The 23356-nt window shown below is 47.4% G+C and overlaps 1 protein-coding gene across 2 annotated transcripts in view; it reads right to left on the reverse strand.

Annotated features, from left to right (window-relative positions):
- Positions 1–23356, reverse strand: part of Ttll11 (tubulin tyrosine ligase like 11) — a 233650-nt gene that overhangs the window by 190719 nt on the left and 19575 nt on the right. For both annotated transcript variants that reach the window (XM_021156573.2, XM_021156572.2), the window contains exons 2-3: positions 4803–4899; positions 246–379 (exon numbers count right to left, since the gene is read on the reverse strand). In XM_021156573.2, coding sequence (XP_021012232.2) covers positions 246–379; positions 4803–4899 — 231 coding nt within the window. The remainder of the gene's footprint in view (positions 1–245; positions 380–4802; positions 4900–23356) is intronic.

Here is a 23356-nt window from a genome sequence, read left to right on the forward strand (position 1 = left end):
CTCCATCTCCCTGGTTCGCTGGCTCCCTGTCTCCAGGATCCAGCTCTAGCACCGCCACTTCTCCAGTCAGCCCACCTGTCGCCCTGCCGGTTCAACTCCACAAGCTGCCTGATGGCTGCCCAACTGTGTACAATCAAGTCACCCAGCTTCCTGGTGCGCCGGTTGGCCTAGCTCCCAGCACACGGGACGGGACACAGCTGCAGTCACAGACATGACTATCATTCAAGGGCCGGAGTGCCATCTACCTGAGACACAAAGAGCTGGAACTCTTCGGGCAGGATCCAGGAGCGAGGGTAGAAGTTGTACTCCTCCGGAAACAGGTTCTGCATGATCCTCAGCGCTCGGCTCAAGGTGACCTTACGCACCATCTCCGTCATGCCTGAGGGGACGGGAGAAGCTGTGAGGCTGGGCCACCAGGGAACCCTGTGAGGCTGGGCCACCAGGGAACCGGCAGCCAGTGTCTGGGACCCTCACCCCCACCCCCCACCCCCACCCCCCACACACCATGGTCACTTTCTCCTGCAGCAGAGACTGCAGAGATTAGGAGGATCTTAAAGGAAGGAGAATCAATGGATTCATTCTCTCTCCTTAATCCCGGGGGAGAGGGGAGGGGGTGTAAGGGTGAGTCTTCGCCTCCTGTCTGAGCCTCTGTCTAAGGATATCCTTTGTCGTCTTTGTGGGAACTGAAGTTCTATCGTGCACCTAGAACTGAGCCCTCCCTTGAATCCAAGGCTAGCTCACACTATTTCATGGACCCTTTCTATCCTGTTCCCCAGGGGAGATAATCTAGTAGACTCTGGTGACATTATAAGAAATGTAATTAAGCTGCTTTGTTTTAATCTTTCATGACTATTAAAGGCATAAAATAGAAAACCACACACCTTTCAGCAAAAGCTCACTCTCCTTGAATCAAGGGCAGGGAGTGGGAAAACGTCCACAGCATAACTTACAGCACTCTTATGGGAGGCACTGTGGGACTGGGTCCTGTCTTGGGTGTCTCCCGGCTCTCTAAAATGCTTCTCTTAAAAATACGTGGATATTTTGATCTTTATGTGTGTTGGTGTACGTGTGTGTGTGTGTGTGTGTGTGTGTGTGTGTGTGCTTCTGTTTGTGTGAGTGGGTGAACACATGGTTGCACACTTGGAAAGCAACCTTGGGTATGGTGTCATTGCTCAGAAGCTGTCCACCTCTCTCTCTCTCTCCTCTCTCTCTCTCTCTCTCTCTCTCTCTCTCTCTCTCTCTCTCTCTCTGTGTGTGTGTGTGTGTGTGTGTGTGTACATGTGTGTGGAGCCTGAGATAGTTGTTTAAGTCTTCCTCCATGGTTCTCCACTTTATTCACTGAGGCGGTGTCTCTCATCGCTCAGAGCTCAGTGATACAGTTGGTGTAGCCACCCAGCTTGCTCTGGGGAGCTTCTGTCTTCCAAGCATCTGAATTATACACAGGCCACCATGCCCAGCAGACATTAACATGGGCTCTGGGGAACTGAAGTCCAGCCTTAAAATGTTTATACAACAAGAGCATTTCTTGCTGAGACACCTCCTCAGTCCTACACCTTGGTTTTTTTTTTTTTTTTTTTTTTTGAGAAATAGGGTCTCTCATTGGTCTGGAGCCCAATGACTAGACTAGGTGAGCTGGCCAGGGAACCCCAAGGCTCTACCTCCTCATAACTGGGGAGAACCCACTACCACATCTGGCACAGACCAATCTAAATCAGAATATTTAAATGAAGAATCTTAATACATCACTTACAATACAAAATGTATTTTGAACTAAGAAAATTGCCCATAGAAAAGCAAATGACATCTCATACAGTGGCACAGAGAAGGTAAATGCCATGAGTACCCTAAAGCTCTCAGTGTGTGCTGTGTTTCTAGCACACTCTCTCCTGGCATCCTTCAGAACTTACTCTAGAGCATCCGCCACGTGTGGGAAAGGCATGTGTGTGAGGTAGGAGATAAACCCAGACACAACAGAAGCCAAAAGCCAGTCAGCCCTGCCTGGAATTGCTCCCCACCCCCGCCCCCTGCAACCCCCGGCCTTGGTGGGTTTCTGTCTGTCCAAGGTGGAGGGCGTGGAGCCCCGTTCCCTACCTGGAGGTTTCAAAGGCTGCTGTATCATTACAGTTAATTAACTGCTGTTTGCAAAGTGGAAAATTACATGTTCCAGTCACTGGCATGCTGAGCAGAGGACGGAGCAGGCTCGCCTTTGGAATGAGTGCTCTTGTGTGAGGCTAGTCCCTTCCTCTGGGCTTCATTTTCCTGATGTAGATAGACCCTGAGCTACTCTCATCCTCAGCCATCAGGGGAGACAGGACAGAAAGGAAAGTGATAGGCAACCTCATTCGAAGAATTGCAGGATCGTGTCTCAACAACTCTGCCCAAGTAGAGGGTTGTGTGCAAATTGTTTTCTCCCACGACCCCAAGAAATTCTTTTTTTTTTTTTGTAGCCTTTTTTGTGAGCAGCAAGACAGAAATAAATAGTAGCAAGGCCACTAAAATCGGTGAGCAAGGACCCTGACTGTAAGGCTCACTCTCGATAGCAAAACCCTTTCTCTTCTCTGAGGATAAATTTGACCTTGGGATAATTTCTAACTCTGCTCCCCTCAAAAAAAATCCAAGAAAGGTGGGATATCTTCTGTGTTGTCGAAGAACAGGGCACACGGTTAACACGAACTTGGATCAGTAAGCCAAGTGAACGGCCAGCAGGAAGCTGAGGCCTCAGATTTCCTGAGCACTGAATCTTGTAACTCAGCATAAGCCTTGAGGGGATGCCGTGTCAGCAGAATTACGAAAGATGCTGGCATCTGTGTGTTATCTAAGCCAAGTGAGATGTGAGCCTTGTCTCCTTGTCTCATCTTGCTTTAACTAAGGGCCAGAGACCCTGGAGCTTTTGCAAATATTCTGCTAAAGAGAAATGCTTCCTACTGCTGCAGCCATGTCATGCTTCCTACCCTGTGTCTTTCCATGTGAACCTATAGTACTTCCATGTGTACTGCCTATAGTAGAACTCTGTATGTCTCAGTAGTTCAGTTAAAACCCCGTAGTGTGTGGGAAAATAACTACCCAGCATATGGAATGTGTATTCTGAGAAATGGTAGGTTTTTGTTTGTTTGTTTTGGTCTTAAGACGTGGTCTCACTCCATGGCCTAGGCTAGCCTTCAACTCACTATGTTGCCTAGGTGTACTGGCTGGTTTTGTGTCAACTTGACACAGCTGGAGTTATCACAGAAAAAGGAGCTTCAGTTGAGAAAATGCCTCCATGGGATCCAACTGTAAGGCATTTTCTCAATTAGTGATCAAGGGGGAAAGGCCCCTTGTGGGTGGGACCATCTCTGGGCTGGTAATCTTGGTTCTATAAGAGACCAGGCTGAGTAAGGCAAGGGAAGCAAGCCAGTAAAGAACATCCCTCCATGGCCTCTGCATCAGCTCCTGCTTCCTGACCTGTTTGAGTTCCAGTCCTGACTTCCTTGGTGATAAACAGCAGTATGGAATTGTAAGCTGAATAAACCCTTTCCTCCCCAACTTGCTTCTTGGTCATGATGTTTGTGCAGGAATAGAAACCCTGACTAAGACACAAGGCTGGCCTCCAACTTATGGTAATCCTCCTGTCTCAGTCTCTCAAGCATGAGCCACCACATCTGGCTAGCTACAGTGTACTCACATGCATAAAATTAAAAAAATATATTATTTGTATTTAATATAACTGTGATACAATCCATTAACAAAATAAGTGTGGGGCCTGTATCTAGAAGTTCAGTCAAATGTTCTCTCCTCCCTAAGCAGTCCCACTGCCCTGTGGCTCTGTTGTCTGTCACACAGCCATCAGGAATGGCGACTGTAGAGGAGATGGGGACAGAGTCTGAAAGACAGAAGAAAAGCGACCATGGCAATGACTGTAACCATGTCCTACCACAGAGGCCTTGCAGGCTAAGTCTCATCATGAGACCCATAGTAAAAGGTAGAGGCTGTCCACAGCCTGTGGAGCTTAGTGGAGACCAGGAGAGCTCACTCTCATGGTACCTTCAACTGTGATACCTGAAGAGAAAGCCGATGGGGTCTTCATTTCTGTGATGACTAGTCACAGAACTCTGGTTCCTGCTAGACACTAGAGTTCCTTCACTGGGCCTGCTGTATTATATTTTAACCTGACAAGTTCAAAGCATGTTCTTTTATTTTGCATATTTTTGCATATGTGTGTGGTATGCATGTGTGCACTTGCACGCGTGTGCTGATGAACATGCAGATGTTTACACACATATGTAGAGGCCCAGAGGTTAACATCTGGTATCTTCCTCCATCACCCTCCTCCTCCTCTTGGGCAGGTTCCCCCACTGAACCCAGAGCTCACCAGTTTAACTAATCAAGCTAGCAGCTTTCCCTAAGGGTCCTTTTTATCTATTCCCAGGGAGCTGGGATTACGGGTGGACCACCATGCCTTGAGTGCTGGGGATTCAAACCTCAGTCCTCATGCTTGCACAGGAAGCACTTCACCCTGAGCCACTTCCTAACCCCCTAACTCATGTTCTTGTACCAGTGGAAACTACGCTGAGAAAGCACATCCTTAACCAGTGAGGGCCCAGCCTGCACCTTCAGACCCTCGGAAGGGTCAGCTCTCAGGGCTCCCCCCACCCACCACCCTGATTTCTTCCCCATGGCAACAGCAGCCCGGCAGAGCATGGCCAGAGGGTCTCAGCTAAGAGTCCTCATGTTTGATCTGAAAACAGTGCCCTGCTCTTGCAGCAGACTCTACTCTGACTTCGGACCTGGGGATACTTCTAAAGGCCAACAGTAACTTCAGTTACCTGGAAATTTGTTCACTTGACCGGAGAGTATGTCACTGTCGCGAAATGAAACTCCATGCCAGTAGATATCACAAGGCAAGCGCCGGCCAAATGGGAACTAGAAAGAGAGGGGGAAATGTGATTCATGGTAAGAAAAGAGGTGCAGCAGCAACCACACTGGGGGAGCTCTGGGTTTACAAATGACACCTGGCAAACATCCCACATTTTAATCCTCAAAGCAAGCATGTGTAGCAGAGAGTCAAGCTCACACAGGATGAAGCCGAGAGCCACGCTCACCCGGGATGAAGCAGAGAGCCACTCTCACACAGGGATCAGAGTAGCGGTGGATGAGCTCCTGGTTTGGCAAGCACTGCTTTGCTTTAATAAGCCTCATGCTTGCTTTTTAAAGGATTATTTTCATTTTACTGACTAAAAACTTAGGGCTGAAAGAAGTCACTTAATGTGTACCAGTTCATGCATAGCTGGTGTGTGTGTGTGTGTGTGTGTGTGTGTGTGTGTGTGTGTGTGTGTCGGGGGTCTGGGGTCTGGGGGTAAGGTGGTGGTCGGGGTGGTCAGAATTTGAACCTAGGATAAGACAACCCAAATCCTAGGCCCACAGCAGTTCCTTCCCTTTCTCTGAAAATGGCAACCTTCAACCTGGTCCTTATAAAATGGTGGAGGCAGTCCCTCTCTCCCTCCCCCTGCCTCACACACAACTCCTCCTCTCTCCTCCCTCCTGCTCCCCACATATCGCATGTATTGCAGGATGTGTCCTCAGTCGCTGAGACAGTTCCTGGGCCTTACTGCAGATGTTTGAATTCATAAATGAAAGAGCTAGGCGTGATCACCTGACTCAAGATGAGCTAACGGGAGTTTGCCTTCTGGGAATGAGGGAGTCAGAGATGCCAGGCAACCTCTGTTGGCCCCTGGACCCGGGGCAATGCACAGACAACGCTGAACAGCTGGAGGTGACTGGGTGGGAAGAAGGGACAGACAGTTCGCTGAGAGAGGGGGCAGCTGTGGAGATACAAGGCCATGTTTCCCAGAGACAGGTGGCGAGATGGAGGTTGCTCAGGCCTGTTGTTCTCCCCAGCCTGGCTGTCTGGCTTGCCAGTGGCTTCACTCCTATAAGACAATCCTGCATCTTCCCAGTGTTCTAAGTTCCTCTTTGGCAGAAGCTCCGGGGTTTCAATTATTTTCAGGGAGAAAATCTCTTGCTGAGACAAAAAGGTCTACTCTTTCTGCTCTGTTCAGCTACCCTGCAATGTCATTAGCAAGTTCTGCATCTGTAGATGAGGCTCTTTAAATGTGACTCTGATGGCCTCGTTAAAGGGAAGCCTGAAGACCTGCTAGCTCATATTTAGAACCTGCTTGTTAAAATTCCAAATAAAGAGAGATGGCTGTACGTTAGATAAAGCCCCTTGACGTTCCCATTTTGAGACGGCACTTGGTCAGAACGTCTATCTGCTGTGAGCTGAGGGGCCACATCCCGCACATCCTGATGGAGTTGCACGGCACAGCTAATGAAATGATGGAAAGGGGTTCTTTCAACCGCCCCAATTAAAACCAAGGCTGTCAGATTCAAGCCCTGGAAGTGGCTGCAGAGCTGGGCCACAGTGAGGCAGATGCTGTTACTATGGGTGTGAATAACTTCTATCTATAATTTATAGCTTTTTGTTCATTTTCTTTGCTTCCAGTGGGTGCCAAGTTATTTATTCAGTAGCCATTAACATGAAGTTATGTTGGAACACATGCTACCTTCTTCTGGCTGTTAAGTGCTAATATACAAAAGGAAAAGGCAACTGGATGGAAGATCTAAAATGTAGACTGTCCAAGCAACGGGACCTTAACTGTTGTGACTTTGGTGCCTGTCATTAGTGGCCAGCACCAGCTCCTTGCTAGTGTGCCGCCTGATGACCCTTTCTACCCATACCATTGTCCTCTAACTTTTATGAAACTAGTCATGGTGGCTCACAAACACATTTGAGGAACTTGATGCAGGACTGTCAGGAACTTGAGGTCAGCCTGGGCTACAGAGTTAGTTCCAATCTAGCCTGGGCTACAGAGTAAGACCTGGTTTTATAAAAACAAAAACCAGCAAAAGACAGCACAAAACTAAGAAAGGATAAGAACAATACCTTCTAGCTCAGTAAGTGTTTTGTTTTGTTTTGTTTTGTTTTGTTTTGTTTTGTTTTGTTTTGTTTTTAGAGTGTTCCTCTGTGTAGCCCTGGCTGTCCTGGAACTTGTTCTGTAGACCAGGCTGGAATCAAACTCATCAATAACCACATACATCTGTCCCCCCCGCCCCCCAGGTGCTGGGATTAAAGGCGTGAGCCACCACCGCCAGGAGCACACTAAGTTTTAAAGGGCTACATTTGTTCAGTAATTGTCATGTTCCAGACTCTAACATAGGTGCTAGGAAAACGGAACAACACAGTGTTAAATCTGTTCAGGGCTTGAACATATGCAACAGTAAAGAGCTGAAGTCTTAGCCTCTAAGATTGAGAAGAAGGGGAGGGCGTCCGCTTTCCCTTCTTTCAATACAGGGTTAACAACACAGAGCACCAGGCAAAGGAAGTTAATGGCACTCTCACTAGAAACTTAGAAATAAAAGGCCTGTTTGTGGATGACAGGATCCTGCATGTAGAAAACCCTAGCGGTTGCATGAAAAGCATACAGAAAATCAAGAGAACCATGACATAAAACCCAAAGAATAAAATACTTAAGAATTAACTTGGGAAGGGAGTTAATGTGAAAACTACAAAATGTCCCTCAAGGAATTTAATGAAATTTCAAATAAAGGGAAGAGAACCCGATGTCACAAGTTTGAAAACATTGTTTTTTCTTTTTCTTTTTGGTTTTTCCAGACAGGGTTTCTCTGTATAGATAGCCCTGGCTGTCCTGGAACTCACTTTGTAGACCAGGCTGGCCTCGAACTCAGAAATCCGCCTGCCTCTGCCTCCCGAGTGCTGCAATTAAAGGTGTGAGCCACCACCGCCCGGCTTAAAAACAATTTTATTTAAGATGTCAGTACAATATTACCCAAAGCAAGCTATAGGTTTTATGTCTCTACCAAAACAGCCATGACTTGGTTTGGGTAAGAAATAGAAAAGATAATCTTATAGTTAAATGGAATGACAAGAGTCTCTAATTGGCCAAAATAACCTCAAGAAAGATCAACCCAGTGGGAGACCTCACACTGGATCCTCCTTCAGACCATTAGCCTGAGCTTGTTCTGCTCAGTCAATCTACAAAACTCATTTTATGGAAGGTGTCACATGTCCTTTACAGATAGTTTTTCTGTAGTTATGTTTGACTTTATTTTATTTAGCTTTCTTTGGTTCTCAAAGACATTTATGGATGTTTTATCACTTGACTAAATTATCACCAGGAAGTTTTCACGAAATTGTGCTGTGCTTAAGTGAGCCTAAAATAAACTACTTGGGTCAGACTCCTAAAGTCTGCACCAGCGTTGGCGACTAGTCATGCTGGACCCAGCTGCCTTGTTATCTCTCATGGACTATCACTCTGCAGGCTGTGGTGGTTGCAGAGACAACCTGCGTCTGCATTCAATAAATCTTTCTCTTTTATAAGCCAAGTGTCTCCAGTATTTCATTATAGCAATATAAAACTGGCTAATCGTTCAGTACATACCACATTCTGAACACATCATGGTCATGTGTCAGACCAGTGTAAAGCATCATAACAAACCTACCCCCATCTATATAACAGCTCTGACACAAAGAAGTCTCTGTGCCAGGGGATACAGCAGGATGGACCCCAAATCAAGAGAACTGAAAACAGATCTAAAGCAGGCTTAAACAAGAGCTGGAGCCATTAAATGTCCTCTGAATATATTTGTGTTTGAGGAACTGACGCCAGGGTCTCCCTTTTAGTGGCCCAAAAGGTAGATTCAAACTCCACCTCCCGCAGATTCACAGAATGAAATTTCATGGCTGTTGCTGGTGAAAGCAGAATTCACATTTCTGCACTTTGTAATGTTTTTATTCACAAAGCTGCTGTGCAAACAGAAGCTCTTTTACTGACTGAGAATAAAAGTGTAGGTATGTTATGGTGCACTGTGTAAAGATTATCCTTGTATTATTCAAATGCTGAATTCCATGTTCCCATATCTGACTACAATCATTATTCTAAGAATCTCCTGCCTCGATGTTGTGTACATTACTCCCCAGTTATTCCCTCATTCAATAAAGAAGCTGATCAGCCAATGACTGAGCAGGGGAAAGAATAGAGCTGGACTTCCCCCCAGCCAGGGGAAGGGACAGGAGAGAGAGGAAGAGGAGATTCAGCCACAAGGAGGGCAAGAGGAGACATCATGGGAAAACACTCTTGAAGCCCAGAGAGCCATACCAATACTAAAACGCAACTATCACTGGGATGTTGGCTGGGAGGCACACAGATTAGCTTAGAGGAATAGAATAGATCAATGACTGCCCAGGTATTGTGCAGTAAAGCTTGATTATACAAATCTAATAGTCTCTGTCTTATTAACTAGCCAGGAATAGAGGAATACTGCCACTTTTAAAACTAGTTTTACATAGAAGTGGGAAATACGCTTTGATATGGGCAAGTACATTTGCAGTACATAGACAGGAGAAACCATCCAAACCAGTGCTTTGAACAGATGGCCCAAGGGCTGGAGAGAGAGCTCAGTGGTTACGGGCATGTGCTCCTTTTGTAGAAGACTTGGGTTTGACTTCCAGCACCCATAAGGTTGTTCACAGCCCCTTAACTCTGGTTCCAGGGGATCAAATCCCCTCTTCTCCACAGGCCTCCACAGGCACTGCACACACATGGTGAACACACACACATACAGACAACACCACATATAAATTAAAAATAAATAAATCTTTTCCATTGAATATACTTTATAGTGAGTGTAACAATTACTATTTATGCTAATTTTCTAGCACATCTGTCTCCATTCTACACGAGAATTATAATCCCAGGGCTAGCAAACCCAGAACTGGAAGGCATCAACTTTTAGATCTGATATAAATGATGTGAAATCCAAAGACTAGTACCTAGTCACCTTTGGCTTAGTTGAACCTTGCCTTCCCTACATGGTTGGTTGTGATCTAACATACATGTTGTTCCCCTTATTGATCCAAACCCAGCACATCTTCAACCACTGGTCAGAAAACCTTGTTCAAAATTGGGGTAATATAAATAACTAGATCCCTTCTCATCTGCTCTCTGGAAACAAGCCCATCTACAACCTGAGACAGAAAGCCCGAAGGATAAACCCCATAGACCTTAAGACATGCATAGTCCCACTGTCTCTTCCTTGCTTTCTTCCTCCCACAGTTCTTTGCGGCTTTCAGACTGCCCACTGAACCCCAGCAGCACCCCTTGCCTCTTTGTAACAAGTGTCTTTGTTTTGTATGATTGGTTTCGTTCCCTCACTGGGCTCATCCCATTCACACATCTCAACCCAACATTCACCTGACCACTGCTCTCCCAGACACTGTCACCACTGTGGCCATTCCCCATGAGAGTGTCCAAGATCCAGCTAGAAAGAAGCCATAAAAGTCATACCAAAAGAACGTAGCACAGGGACAGTCAGGAAACAGACTGAAGAGGGTCGGGGAGGGGGCTGAGCCCTCTTTCCATCACTGTGACAAGTCCCTGAAATGATGATGTTCCTTACAGAAGCAGTATTTGCCTTGCCTCACAACTGTGGAGGTTTCAGTCACAGGACATGGTTGGCTAACAGTCTTGCTTTTGCACCTGAGGTGAGACAGGCACTTCACAACAGGTAGCGCATGCTGAAGTTAATCCATTTGTCTCTCAGCAAGGAAGCAAGAGACAGCAGGGTACCTAGCTACAGCCTCTTCAAGGCTGCATTCCTGATGACCTAGACTCTCGCCAGGCCTCACTTCCTACAGGTTCCACCACTCTGCAGTAAAGCCAGGGGCTGAGGTCCAGGCCTTTCCCATGTGGCCCTTGGGAGACTCTTCAGAGCCAACCTACAATAACTATCAAATCCTAAACACAGCTGTGGCTGCCAAACATAAACAGATCAAAGCAAGCCCTGGTAGAGGATGGCCAGCCCACTCTACTACTCTGCCACTTGTATGTCATCTAATGGCACTGTCACCCTCCCAGACAACAGAGAAGTGCTAGCCACCAGCTGAGGACCATGAGACTCTGGGCTCCCTTCCACTGATGAGAATTGCGGTGATGGGCAAAGATCTCCAGCTGGGTGAGAGGTCACACAGCCCTGTCTCTGGGGAGCCTGCACTTTCAGACAAGTCCCTCACCTGGAGTCTGAGAACCTGGCTTCAAATCTCAGCCCTGCCGACTGTGATGGGCTGTGATTTCATCATCTGAGAAAGATGAACGGCAAAGTGTCCCTGGAGTGGGCTGCTGGAGAGAGGAAAGGATGATGCCCCTGACACAGGAGCCTGGCACAGAGTCTCTAACTGGGGTAATTTAGTTCCTACTGTGTGCCAGGGGACAAGGTTCCCTGGCTGTTCTTCCACTAATGAAGTCCCCTGGTGAGAAAGGCTGAGACGGAGCCTCCCTAGCCATGCCTGCTGACAGACAAAGGGGAAGATGCCCCTCCAGGAGTCCTCTGAGGAAACCACACTGCAGAGTCACCTGCTGACAGGGATGCAAATGAGTCCTGGTGGCTCTGGTTATGAAAACTTAGCCAAAGGGGTTAGTGTGAGGCAGGTGTGAGGTGACATTTGTAAGACTCAGAGAAGTTAGGCAGAAAGCAGGGAGCCCTGCATACCTGGAGCTGGGGGTTCTCAGGGACAAGGCTGAAGAGACTCACAGGGCTCCCCTGTGGCCCACTTCAAGAACTCTGAGGCTGGCTAAGGATTGAACTTGGCTCTGCAGGTGCTGGATAGCTGGAGGGAAGGGGGAGTTGGGTAAGGCAGATGTGGGGCCATGAGGAAGCCAACCAGCGCTGGGAGAAGAGAAGGGCCAGCGTGGTGACTGGGCCATAGACAGGTACATCTTGGGAAAGGGGAAAGGCAAGTCACAGAGGAGCTAGGATACAGAGGAGCTAGGATACAGAGGAGCTAGGATACAAAGGAGCTAGGGTCCAGAGCAGTCCCTGGCTAGTGTGTAAAGGCTTCTCTGAGTCTCCTCTCATGAGCCACTGTTCCTGTATCACCTCCCCCAGGATGCAAGCGGCTGAGACTCCCAAGGAGAGGCTCCCAGTGGCTGACTAGTGCTCTGTGGAGCCTTCCAATTTAATAACAGTGCCTTCTGGCTCCAGTGTGTTTCCCGGGAACACAACAATTACTCACTCTCTAATAGCGTCAATAAATACAGCCTGAGGATGGCTAAATTAACAACCTTTTACTGGAAAGTGGCAATTCTTGTGATCTACCGGGCTTCCTGTTCCTGTTCTTGTTCACCCCTTCGTTGCTGTAGATACAGTTTGGCACTCTGGGCTAGTGTGCCCTTCATTGCTCACCAAGTCCACACCAAAGCCCAGTGTATTTATACCAAGCCCATTTGTTATCACTCCCTCCTAGGAGCCACAGCTGGCAGAGCTTCAGGGGGTGGGGATCTGTCATCTCCCTCACCTTTGCTTCTGGTTCCAAGTCTTTCAATACGATCCATATCGTTGCCAAATAGTGTGAGCGTAGGGAGGAACCGCGTCACTCAGAGGGGGAGATGACCGTGCAGAGTCATGACATCAGCCTTCCCCTCAGGATACCCGCTATGCCATCTACTTTCCCACCCATGAAGAACCTTATTAGTGATGATTATATTAGGCAGGAGAAAAACACCCACAAACTTCCACGGCAATTTACCTCTTGGCTTGCAGTTTTAATTAAAAATTCCAGTTTCCTTAGCAAAGAGCTCTGGAAGATTAGATACCAACTGAGCCCTATGTTTTTCTCCACTTTCCAATCTATGCGGGTGACAGAGACAGCAAAACCTCCATGCTAAATGTCGCCAAGTCTGTCGCATCATAGATCCAATACCAGTGATAAACTATAGCAAAGCTCCATTATACCCTGGAAGCCATCAACAGTCATCCCTCTGCTCCTGGCTCCCTCACAGTGGTGAACTGTCAGTTCACTGCTGAGTCCCAAATTCCTGAGTCTCATCCTCACCAGAACCTTAAATGTGTTTATTAACTGCGATGGGGGCAAAGCTGGGGAGCCGGCCTTTTCAGAAGCACTTTCTTCCCACCCAGGAAACGGCCTCATCTCAAGTCCTGCCTGACACCGCTCAGCCAGAACCCATGCTGGTTGGTTCAAGACTCCCAGCAGAGGCTCCCAGAGGAAAGCTGCTCTGTATGAAGACTGGATGGGACAGAGATGGCATAGTGGTAAAGCACTTGTCTTGCAGGCATGAGACCTGAGTTCTGTCCTAGAACTGATGTTTAAAAAAAAAAAAAAAAAAAAAAAGAGTCCGGGGCTGATGAGATAAGTCATCAAGAAAAGAATGATGTTTGCTACTGAGGGCCTGGGTTTGGTTCCTGGTACCCAAGGTGGAAGGAAAGAACTGACTCTCAAATGTGTCTGCCAACTGTATTTATACACAGAGAGAGAAAGAGAGAGAGTAACAGACACACACACTCACATACACACACTCACACACTGTAACACACACTCTGACACACACTGTAACACACACACACTCACATACATACACTCATACACTGTCTCACACACATATGCATATACTGTAACAAACATACACACATACACTGTAACAAACACACACAATCACATACACAGCTCTCACACACTCACCCACTGAAACAAAGAAACAAAAAAGTCACTATGGCGATGCTCATCTGTCATCCCGGCACTGTGGCGGGCGAAGCAGAGCTGGATTCCTAGGGTTCGGCTCACTGGTCAGTCTAGTGGATTAATAATTTCAGGGCGGTCTTGGAAGGAAAAAGTAAACAGTGCCCGAGGGATAGCACCCTCTTCCCACATCACAGAAGAGACCGCTGGGGAGTGAGGAGGTGGAGGGCAAGTCCAATGAGAAGGAGAGAGGCCCTCAAGAAAATGGAGGTAGGCCAGGAGGTGGTGATGCAATCCTTTAATCTTAGCACTCAGGAGGCAGAGGCAGGTGAATCTCTACATAGTGAGTTCTAGGACCTCCAGGACCACACAGAGAAACCCTGTCTCGGAAACAACAACAACAACAACAACCAAACAAGCCAAACAAACAAAAAACTCAACAACATAAAAACAAACAACAAACAAACTGGGAAAATTTCCAAGGCAGAAACAAAGTCTGAGTGGAGACTAAGCAAGGGGATTCCAACACCTGCAGGTCTTCTGCGGTCACTGAGCTGCTGAGTGACCTGGGACACTCCCTAGATCTTGGCTGCTTCCCTCAGGCCACACGTAGATTGTCACTATTCTCAGACCTGCAAAGCCCTGGTCTTCCTTTCCTTTCCAATAATTGAGGATGTTTTGGCTTCATTCTGAAGCACACAGTACAGTCAAAATAATGTCCCCAAGAGAAGAGGTTTCCCCCAGAGGACTCATTTGGCGAAGGTAGATGTACTCAGGGCTCCCCTAAATATATTTCCTTCTCCTGACCCTAAGTCATGCACAGAGACACCCCACTGTGATGTCATAGGTCATGTGTTAAGAAAGTGAATCTTATGCCAGAAATTTCTATACTAAAAGTAGTGGCCACTGCATACTGAGGTCATGGAATTTGCTGTGTGTTTTTATGTGCTATTTAACTCACCTTCATGGCAATGCTATGAAATAGGTAGACATGTTATTTCTGGTTGACACATGAAGATATCAGAACTCAAAGCAGTTAAACAATCAAGCCTCTGTAATGAACCACAGGGGTAGAATAAGGACAGGACCCGGCCTCATTAAATCCTTAGTCCCTAAATAACTAAGCCCAGGAGAAAGAGGCAGGGGTTCCTTCAATCACTTAGAATTCTAGTGACCTTATCCTGAGTGCCTACCCTAAAGGGGTGGGAGGGTAGGAGAGGGACCAAGAAGGGAACTGTCAACTTGCAGCAGCATCAAGAGCACAGCTGCATCTCTGTCTGGGCGGCGCTGCCTGGCCTGGCTCTCACCCCTGCTGTCAGTGCCCAGCAGAGTCCCTGAGTGCTAGAAACAGACCTGCATCTGGCTCTGCATGGCTCCTCATGGCTGTCAGAAGTGCACAACGTACAGCTGGGTGGAGCCATCTACCAGAGGATTGGAACACAAGAATTCGGAGAGACAGAAGCCAAAGCAAACAGCAGCCACAGAGCAGAGGCTGAAGAGTGGGTGGGTAGAAGAGCCCAGAGACGTCGGAAGAAAGGCATCCCTCCCGAGTCACCAGGGTGCTGGGTGCGGGGAACAAATAACTGAGTTCTTGGCCCCTTGTTACACTCCAAGGGATTCAGAAAGAACCACCTTTTATGTATTTTCAACTGAGAAATACAAATATAGAAGCTACGCATTACAAAGAGGGAGCCAAGTACTGTCTGCATAATATTAAAATCAGGCTAGACATAGCTCTCACCCAAACACTGTTTATGGTGAAGATTTTCAAAGTCCTTTGTTAGATTCTTGGAATGTCCAGCACATTAATTGCTAATGATGGTCACCACACTGCCCGACAATGCCCCTGACACCTTGTCCCTCTCTTAACTGTAATGTAACACACAGGTCAGCCTTCCCAAGTCACACCTCACCTACAACAGTGTCCAGTAACTGCTATATTACTCTCAGCATGTGTGAGATGAGATGGTTTTTAGGTGCCATGTGAGTAAGACCTGGTGGTCTCTCTGTGCTTGGGTTATTTCTCAGTATAGTCATCTCCAATTCCACCCACAGTACAGCAGATAATAGGATTTTGACTCCCTTTTTCTGACAAATAGTATCCCGTTGTGTACACCGCCACATTTTATCCCTCCATTCCTCCACTATGGACATGCAGACAAAACTCAGGTTGTCATGTTTGATGCTGGGCACCTCCACCCATGGGGACAGCATCTTACCAACCCCTTCTTTCAATTTTGGAGGAACCATCAATTTTTTTCCATTGTGGGTGCACAAATTTGTGCTTCTACTAACAGTGTAAAGACTCAGGGCTGAATTTGATGCCCCTCTGGAGAAAAATTACAACCAAGAGAAAAATTGAAATTGTTGAGCTATAGGATGACATGATTCAAGTTAATCCCAGTGACGCACTTGGAAGTTAAGTACCTTCCACTGAACAGAGAGGTCACCCAGGCAGACCCTGTTAAAGCAAAGTTATTCAGCCATCTACACTATGGAGCCTAAAGGCCTACGGAGCCTTTATGAACCACCTCTCCCCGAAGCAGTGAGACAGGCATACGAATAGCACTTTTAGCTGTGTGGTGGTGGCACACACCTTTAATCCCAGCACTCAGGAGGTAGAGGCAGGTGGATCTCTGAGTTTGAGGCCAGCCTGGTCTACAGAGTGAGTTCCAGGACAGCCAGGGCTACACAGAGAAACCCTGTCTCAATACAGAAACACACACACACAACCCACTCTTGTTCTGTAATTAAATCCCCACCTCTGTCTGTAACTCCAGTTCCTTCCTGGGATCTGATTACAGGGGGACTTTCTCTGACCTCCCAGTACTATCAATATCAACAAAGAGGCTTCTATTATAGGCTACAGCTTAGGCCTTTTGCTGGGGCAGTCTCTAGCTAGCTCATCTAACCTAACCCGACTGGTCTAGCCTATGGCCTCTCTGCTGCAGTCTGTTCTCCTCCGTGTTATCTCCTGCTTCTCTTTCTTCTCCCTGTGGCACTCTCTCTGCCTGGAAGTTCTGCACCACCCACTCCTGCCCAAGCTATTGGTCATCAGATCTTTATTATAACCAAGTAAGAGACAACCTCTGCTACAGTTCTGGGTTGCCTTAAGGACAAATATAGGAAACCCAATGTTGGGCATGGAAATGACAATACCAAAACCCTGCCAGCACTTAGCTCTCTGCCAGTACCGGATTAACAGTTGAAAACACAGAAACACACCTTCATACAAAGTAAAACAGGTCACCCTAACATCTGATGCCCTCTTCTGGCCCCTGGTGCACGTGGTGCATATTCATACACATGGACATATTCATATTCATACACATGGACAAGACACTCACACACATGAAATACAAGTGAGTAATCTTTGAAAGAGAGCTTAGAGTGAAACTGCTTGGGGACATGGCAGTCACACGCAGGTCTGGTCACTGCTCTCTCCGGTTAATAGTTGATAAGAACTGACATGTCCATCTCCCGGAGGCAAACAAAGCCAATGTGAAAGAGGAAATATTTTTGCCATAACCCGGGCCATCATAAGTGCTGGGCTGGTCCCAGCTGGGACAGAGCCCACTATTCTGTTAAGAATTTTAAGGGAATTCTTGGCATAACAGCCTGACAGAAAGAGAAGGGTAGTTTTGATATTGGTGTCAGTGTCTGGAGCCATACTTTGTCCCTGATGATGGACCCTATGGTCAGGTCCCTACCTTGTCACTGTTTACAGCTCAGCTCGACCAATAGCTGTGTGCAGGAGCACCACCTGCCCTTGCACTGGCTCCCTCTCATTAAGCAATACCTTCACTTCACTTAATAAACTTGGGACAACCTGACAAATGGCCTGGTTCAGTCATCAATGACAGCTGGTATTTCCCTGATGACTAGGTAATGAAGTGCTTGTACTTCGTGTGTCACCTCAGTCACCTCAGTGACACGGGGGAGCAGAGGGTGGGGAGCTACTAAGACAAAGCCAGGCCAGGAGTGCTTTCAGCATCCCCAGCATGCAGGTCTGCAAGCGGCCCTGTTGCAATCCACACACCACTGTGTTTGCACACTGCATAGAGGTGGTGTGTTCCTGAAACAGTCTCGAGAAACTGGGCCAATAAAGTCACTTGAGGAAAAACCTGTATCACGCTGCAAATGATGATCAGTAGAAACTTCAGAGAATTAAGAATCAGACCAAGACTCCAGTCCTAATTAACTTATCCATGCAAGAAACATTTATCAAGTACCTACGATATGTTAGCTTCTAGGCTAAATGCCTGGATATAAAACAAAGCCCCAACCATGGAACTGAGAGAACATTGCAGAGGAGAGGGCAGAGAGAATGAGAGAGGCCATGTGAGGAGTAGAGTGTTATGGAAGGTTCCAGATGTCACAGCAGCCGAGACTGTCTGCACAGACCTGTCCACAGTCATGGAGCATGGGGAGGAGCCCCCTCCCAGGGATTTAAAGGCATTCAATTGCTGCTGGTGAAAGGAAAGGAAAGACATTTTCTTCCGTGATGCAGCCACTGGGAAAGCATACACCTGCCTGGAAATAGCTCTCCCCGTGCTGCTCTAGGCACTGGGTCACACACACACACACACACACACACACACACACATACACAGAGAGAGGGGGGGGGAGAGGGAGAGGGAGGGGGAGGGGGAGGGAAGCAAGAGAGAGAGGGAGGGAGATGAAAGTAGAGGAGGGGCTAATTGGGGAGAGGTTGGGGATAGTCAGGAATGTGGGAGGGATAAGAGAGGGTTAGAGGGGTAAAGATGACATTATATTCATGCATGAAACTGTCATAACAAAGCCCCTTGTTGTATAAAATATTTGCTAACAAAACCTATCAAACCCAAATTGCTTGCACGCTGCATATATTATCAGTTCTGCTACTACAGTTTCCTACAAAAAAAAAAAAAAGAACTGTTCACAACACAGCAGTGCAAGTTCCTGCTGGAAAAACGTCTCATAGACTAACGAGTTCTTACTTATACGTGTATAGAAAAATTGCAATTTGAAACATACTCTTGAGGCTGGAGCTATAGCACTGGCTGCTCTTCCAGGGGACCCTAGTTCAATTCCCAGCACCCACATCTCATAACTGTCTGTAGCCTTAGTCTCAGGGCATCCAACGCCCTCTTCTAGCCTCTAAGAGCATCAGGTACACATGTGGTACAGACATATATGCAGGCAAAATACATTTTAAAAAATGTCAAAATCCCAGCACTCGGGAGGCAGAGGCAGGCGGATTTCTGAGTTCGAGGCCAGCCTGGTCTACAAAGTGAGTTCCAGGACAGCCAAGGCTACACAGAGAAACCCTGCCTCTAAAAACCAAAAAAAAAAAAAAAAAAAAAAAAAAAAAAAAAAAAAAAAAAAAAAAAAAAAAAAAAAAAAAAATGTCAAGCATACTCCTTATGGGTTGGAGAGGTGACTCAATGGGTAAAAGTGCTTGCCACCTATAGAGGATTTTTCCCTTAATTATCTGATTGGCTAATAAAGGTGACGAATAGCCAATCGTTGGGTGAAGATGAGGAGGCAGATTTTCCAGGCAAGACAGGAAGAGGAGGAGTTGGAGGAAACAGCAGACAGAGGAGGACAGAGGGAGAGAAGTTGGAAGGAAGATGGTGCAGAAGCGTATGGCCTGGACAAACTGTAAGTAGCAAGGATTTCTTAGCTGTGGGAAAACGTGGTATATAGGCATATCTGCCCAATATAGGTGTGCAGTTTATAAATATACAACTGAGTTATGTTTTCCTTGCATGGGCTTATTGGGATTGGAGATTTACCACAACAGCCACCAAGCCTGATAACCCAAGCTTCATGCCCCGGGACCCACCTGATAAAAGGAGAGAGAGCCTGCAGGACTGTCTCCTGATGGTTGCTTTCCTGTTACCTCTCTTTCTTGAACACGCTACCATGTGCACCAGGCAGGGCTGCCAGCTAATTTGCCTCAGTTTGCCCAGGGCTCTCCTGGTCTTAAGACTCAGAGTCTCCCTGGTGTCAAACCAGTAAGGACTGTTGGGTACCTGCATACCAGAGCAGGGACCGCTTTTCCAAGCCCCTCTTATAAGCCTGAATTCTGAGTGATAGTTCTTGCTCTGAGTAGCCATGTCCCGCTGGGTAGGGGGGACACAGTTTTGAATTCAGATCACCTAACAGCATCTGCCTGTGTTTCACAGAGGCTTAGAGAATGCCTTCAGCAGTCGGCACTCTTACTCTCTCCCTAAAGAATCCCAGGCAGAGACGTCCAGAATTTACTTCAAAAGTCGTCCCACCATCTGTAAACTTTTTAAACCATTAAGTCCAGCCTTCTGTCCTACTGTTTTCATTCTCAGCACTAGACTCGATAAGGAAACCTTCAACTTATCAATGAGGTAGAATCATTAGAGACCTCAAAACGGATCAACCAGAACAAAGTAGAACGACCACTGGAGGAGTCTTTGAGTGTCTGTGTGTGCATGTGCGTGTGCGTGTATGCACTGGGGAGAGGCAAATTATAAGACTTTGAGAACGCTGGAAAGCTTGTATACCGTCAGATTCAGCAGCCAGGTGTGAGGCGTAGTTTACAAGCTAGTCTGCTCAGTGTGAGGGCACAAGATCATGAGCAAAAGTGGGCAAATGGCAGAAGGAGCTCACTGTGCGCCATCTGCTTCTGTGCTCACTGCTTTCACCTCCCACCCGCCCCCACTGATTGACAACATTCATCCATTTAACAAATTAAGAAACAAAACAAGTGAAGACAGAGTTCACTCACATTCTACCGTGTCCAATGTTGGGCACAGTGTGACAAATGTGAGAGTCATGGTTCTTGCGTTCATGGAGTCTGGTGGGGAATAACAGACAAACTCGGATAGAAATGTTAACGACCTTAGGGGGACTGGAGTTCAGAAGAGAGGAGACAAGACGAGGGAAGCCTTCAGAATGCTTCGATTAGAATAAATGGCACCACGGCCTTGAGAGAAAGATGTTCAGTGAGGTGACGGAGGTGATAGTGTATAGACAGTAGAACTGGGGCTCTGAGTACTATACTCACCTTAGGATTGATGCGCCCTACAGTCCAACATGACCACCTCTGTCTCAAATCTAGAGTACACACCATGAATTGCCACGCGCTCTGGTGTCCTTGGGCAAAGCGTAGGATGGGTGACATTCAGATCCAACACAATCTCTCCTGTCTTTCCCATTCCTGTGGACCTTAGCCTCTCTCCTTCTGTTTTAAGTGATGCCTTCCCGGAACAGAGCCCATTCCCACACAGAGGGCTCAGGACAGAGTAACCAAAGCATCTAGATCATAAGAACCCACTGGCTTCCATCAGCGAGAGACCATGGACCTGGAACCAAGGCAACCTAAGTGCAAATCCCAGACCCACCAACTTACAGATGAAACACGGCTGCTTCATGAACCTCTCTGGTCCTCGCTCTGAGGCTAATCAGCCCTGCTTTCCAGAATATTCTCAGAATCACAAGATAATGGAGGTGGTGGCCTGACAGTTGGGCCCTTAACAGATGTCAGCCAACAAATAAATAATGAAACAAGGAAATTTATAGCTTAGTAAGTAAGAGATGATGTCGGTGCCAATAGGAAACCAACAGTTAATTAAGATGCTCTGTTCTGTTTTAAAGAGGAAACGCATGTGAAGAATGAGGCCCTTTCCAGTGAGACAGTAGATAGGTCCACAGGGACAAGGGTGGCTGGTGGCCTGTAATGTGCTGAACTGTATTCCTAAACAAGTGGTTGTTTTGGGAGCTGCGGGAACTGATCACAAGCTCCAGAGAGGAGTGCAGACCTTGGATTTCAGTGAAACCAGCTGAAAAGGTGGAGAACTATGGAGAGGCTGGGTTAGGGGGCTACAGGGCCACATTACTAACATTGCTATAGAACTCTAAACGTTTGAAGTGACCCTTTACAGATGACAGGAAAACATAAGGCTTCCCAATAGGGGATGGGGGAGGTGGGAACAGGTGGAGAGACAACTTGCCATGAGGGCTGAGTTTGGATCTACTGCACCTACGTAAAACCAGGGTGTGGTTATGTGTGTCTGTAACCAAGGTAACAGAGGTGGGTGGATACAAGCAGACCCCTGGGAGCTTACTAGTTACCAGCCTAGTCAAATTAATAAGCTAGCTCCAGGGAGGTGACAAAAGATAAGGTGGGAAGCCATATACATGTGCGCACACACTTGCATGCATATGTTCACAAACATATGTAACAAAGCACACACATACCTACACATGCTTTCACACATGCACATGCACACATGTGCACTTGTGTGAAGAGACTGGAGAAGATCACAGATCAGTGTGGACTCTGGATGGCTGCTTCCTGACCCTCTCCCCTCAGGAAGAGGCCCATGCATGTGGATAGACAGCATTTTTATTGTTTTATTTCCACATGGTCTGAATTTGATTTAATTCGGCAGCTTCTTCCCCAATGAAGATGAAATACATCATTGGTTGCTTAATGACCCTCCCTGCAATGAGGCCTTTATTAAATAGCAGCCAAATACCAGGCACTGAGGATGGAAGCTGTGCACACATCTCTCACCATGGCGCTGGGGCAGACAGCACACAGCTGCCCCCTGGGCCTTCTCCTCTCCCTCTGAAAGGACACTCAGGAGAGAGGACATCATGGCCTGATGCAAACACAGGAACATCCCTCTGTGGCAGGATGCCCTCTTTGTGGCCCCCACTCATCAGAAAGAAGGACAGAGATCCCTGACCCTGCACTGAGAAAGACCTGGGTGTAGAGTCTGCCTTTTGTTCATTTAAACAGACCAGGGACAAGGCTCTGGTCAGTCTTACCTCAGACATCTACTGTGGAGTGTGGAGCAAGGGCAGATGCCTAACTTCCACAAAAGCTCAATAAAGTGCCAAGTGACGCAGTCCCTATTCTGGACTGAGGACTCATACAGCTTGCTCTGCCAGTCTCCACAGTTGGCTCGGTCACCAGATGTCACTTTAGTGCTTCCTCGCCACGTTTCACGCTTTAGATGTTAGACCAGAGGAGACCACTCTCCCAGTCCCTAAGGAGGATTTACCTATTCTGTTCACCATCCCACCTGCTAGACATACCTCCACCCCACAGCCAGAGAGGCTTTCTCACTTGCAAATCTATGGATCTGATTTTTCAGGCACACACACACACACACACACACCCCTCCATTCACACTCCTCCCTCCAGCAGCTCCCCCAGCTCCCAGTCTGAAGTTCAGATGTCTCTAGCTTGACTACTGCATGTATCTCGGGCCAATTCATGTCACTTTACTCTCACATCCTGTGCTCCCGATGGAGATAACTGCCAGCAGTCCCCTCCCCAGTCAGTCCCATCACCCTGGCACCACCTCAGCCCTAGCCCCTGATAGCCCACTCTTCCACAGCAGGCTCAGCTCAGAGGCTCCTCCCAGCTGAAGCATCCTCTCTTCTTTCTTCACCCTTATCTTTATCTCTGCCCTTCCTATTGGGTCTCACACTAGACCCTGGCTCCCTGAAGGACAGCCCTTCTAGGGAGCCACTGCTTTGCTTGCCCGGGGCTCAGGAGAGTCTGCGGCACTAAGTCAAGCCTGAGGAAATGTTTGAAGAAGGAATGGAAAAATTATTCCAGCCAGTACTTAACAGAATCTGATTCTAGACTATGGCAGGCACTGTGCATGGAGTGTGAGGATCCAATAATAAGCAAGACTGAGACACACGTGGTTCTCGCACTAGGTGAATTTAAAGTCTGCTGGGGCTCTTCCGGTCTGACCAGCACCGGAGTAGCTAGAGCGCAGGGTCGGCTGACACCCGCCAGCTACCCACGACACCCGCCAGTCCAATCACGCGGGACCTGAGACTGCTTTGGTT

The sequence above is a fragment of the Mus caroli genome, chromosome 2 (assembly GCF_900094665.2).
Source record: "Mus caroli chromosome 2, CAROLI_EIJ_v1.1, whole genome shotgun sequence".
In the NCBI taxonomy this organism is placed as follows: Eukaryota; Metazoa; Chordata; class Mammalia; order Rodentia; family Muridae; genus Mus; species Mus caroli.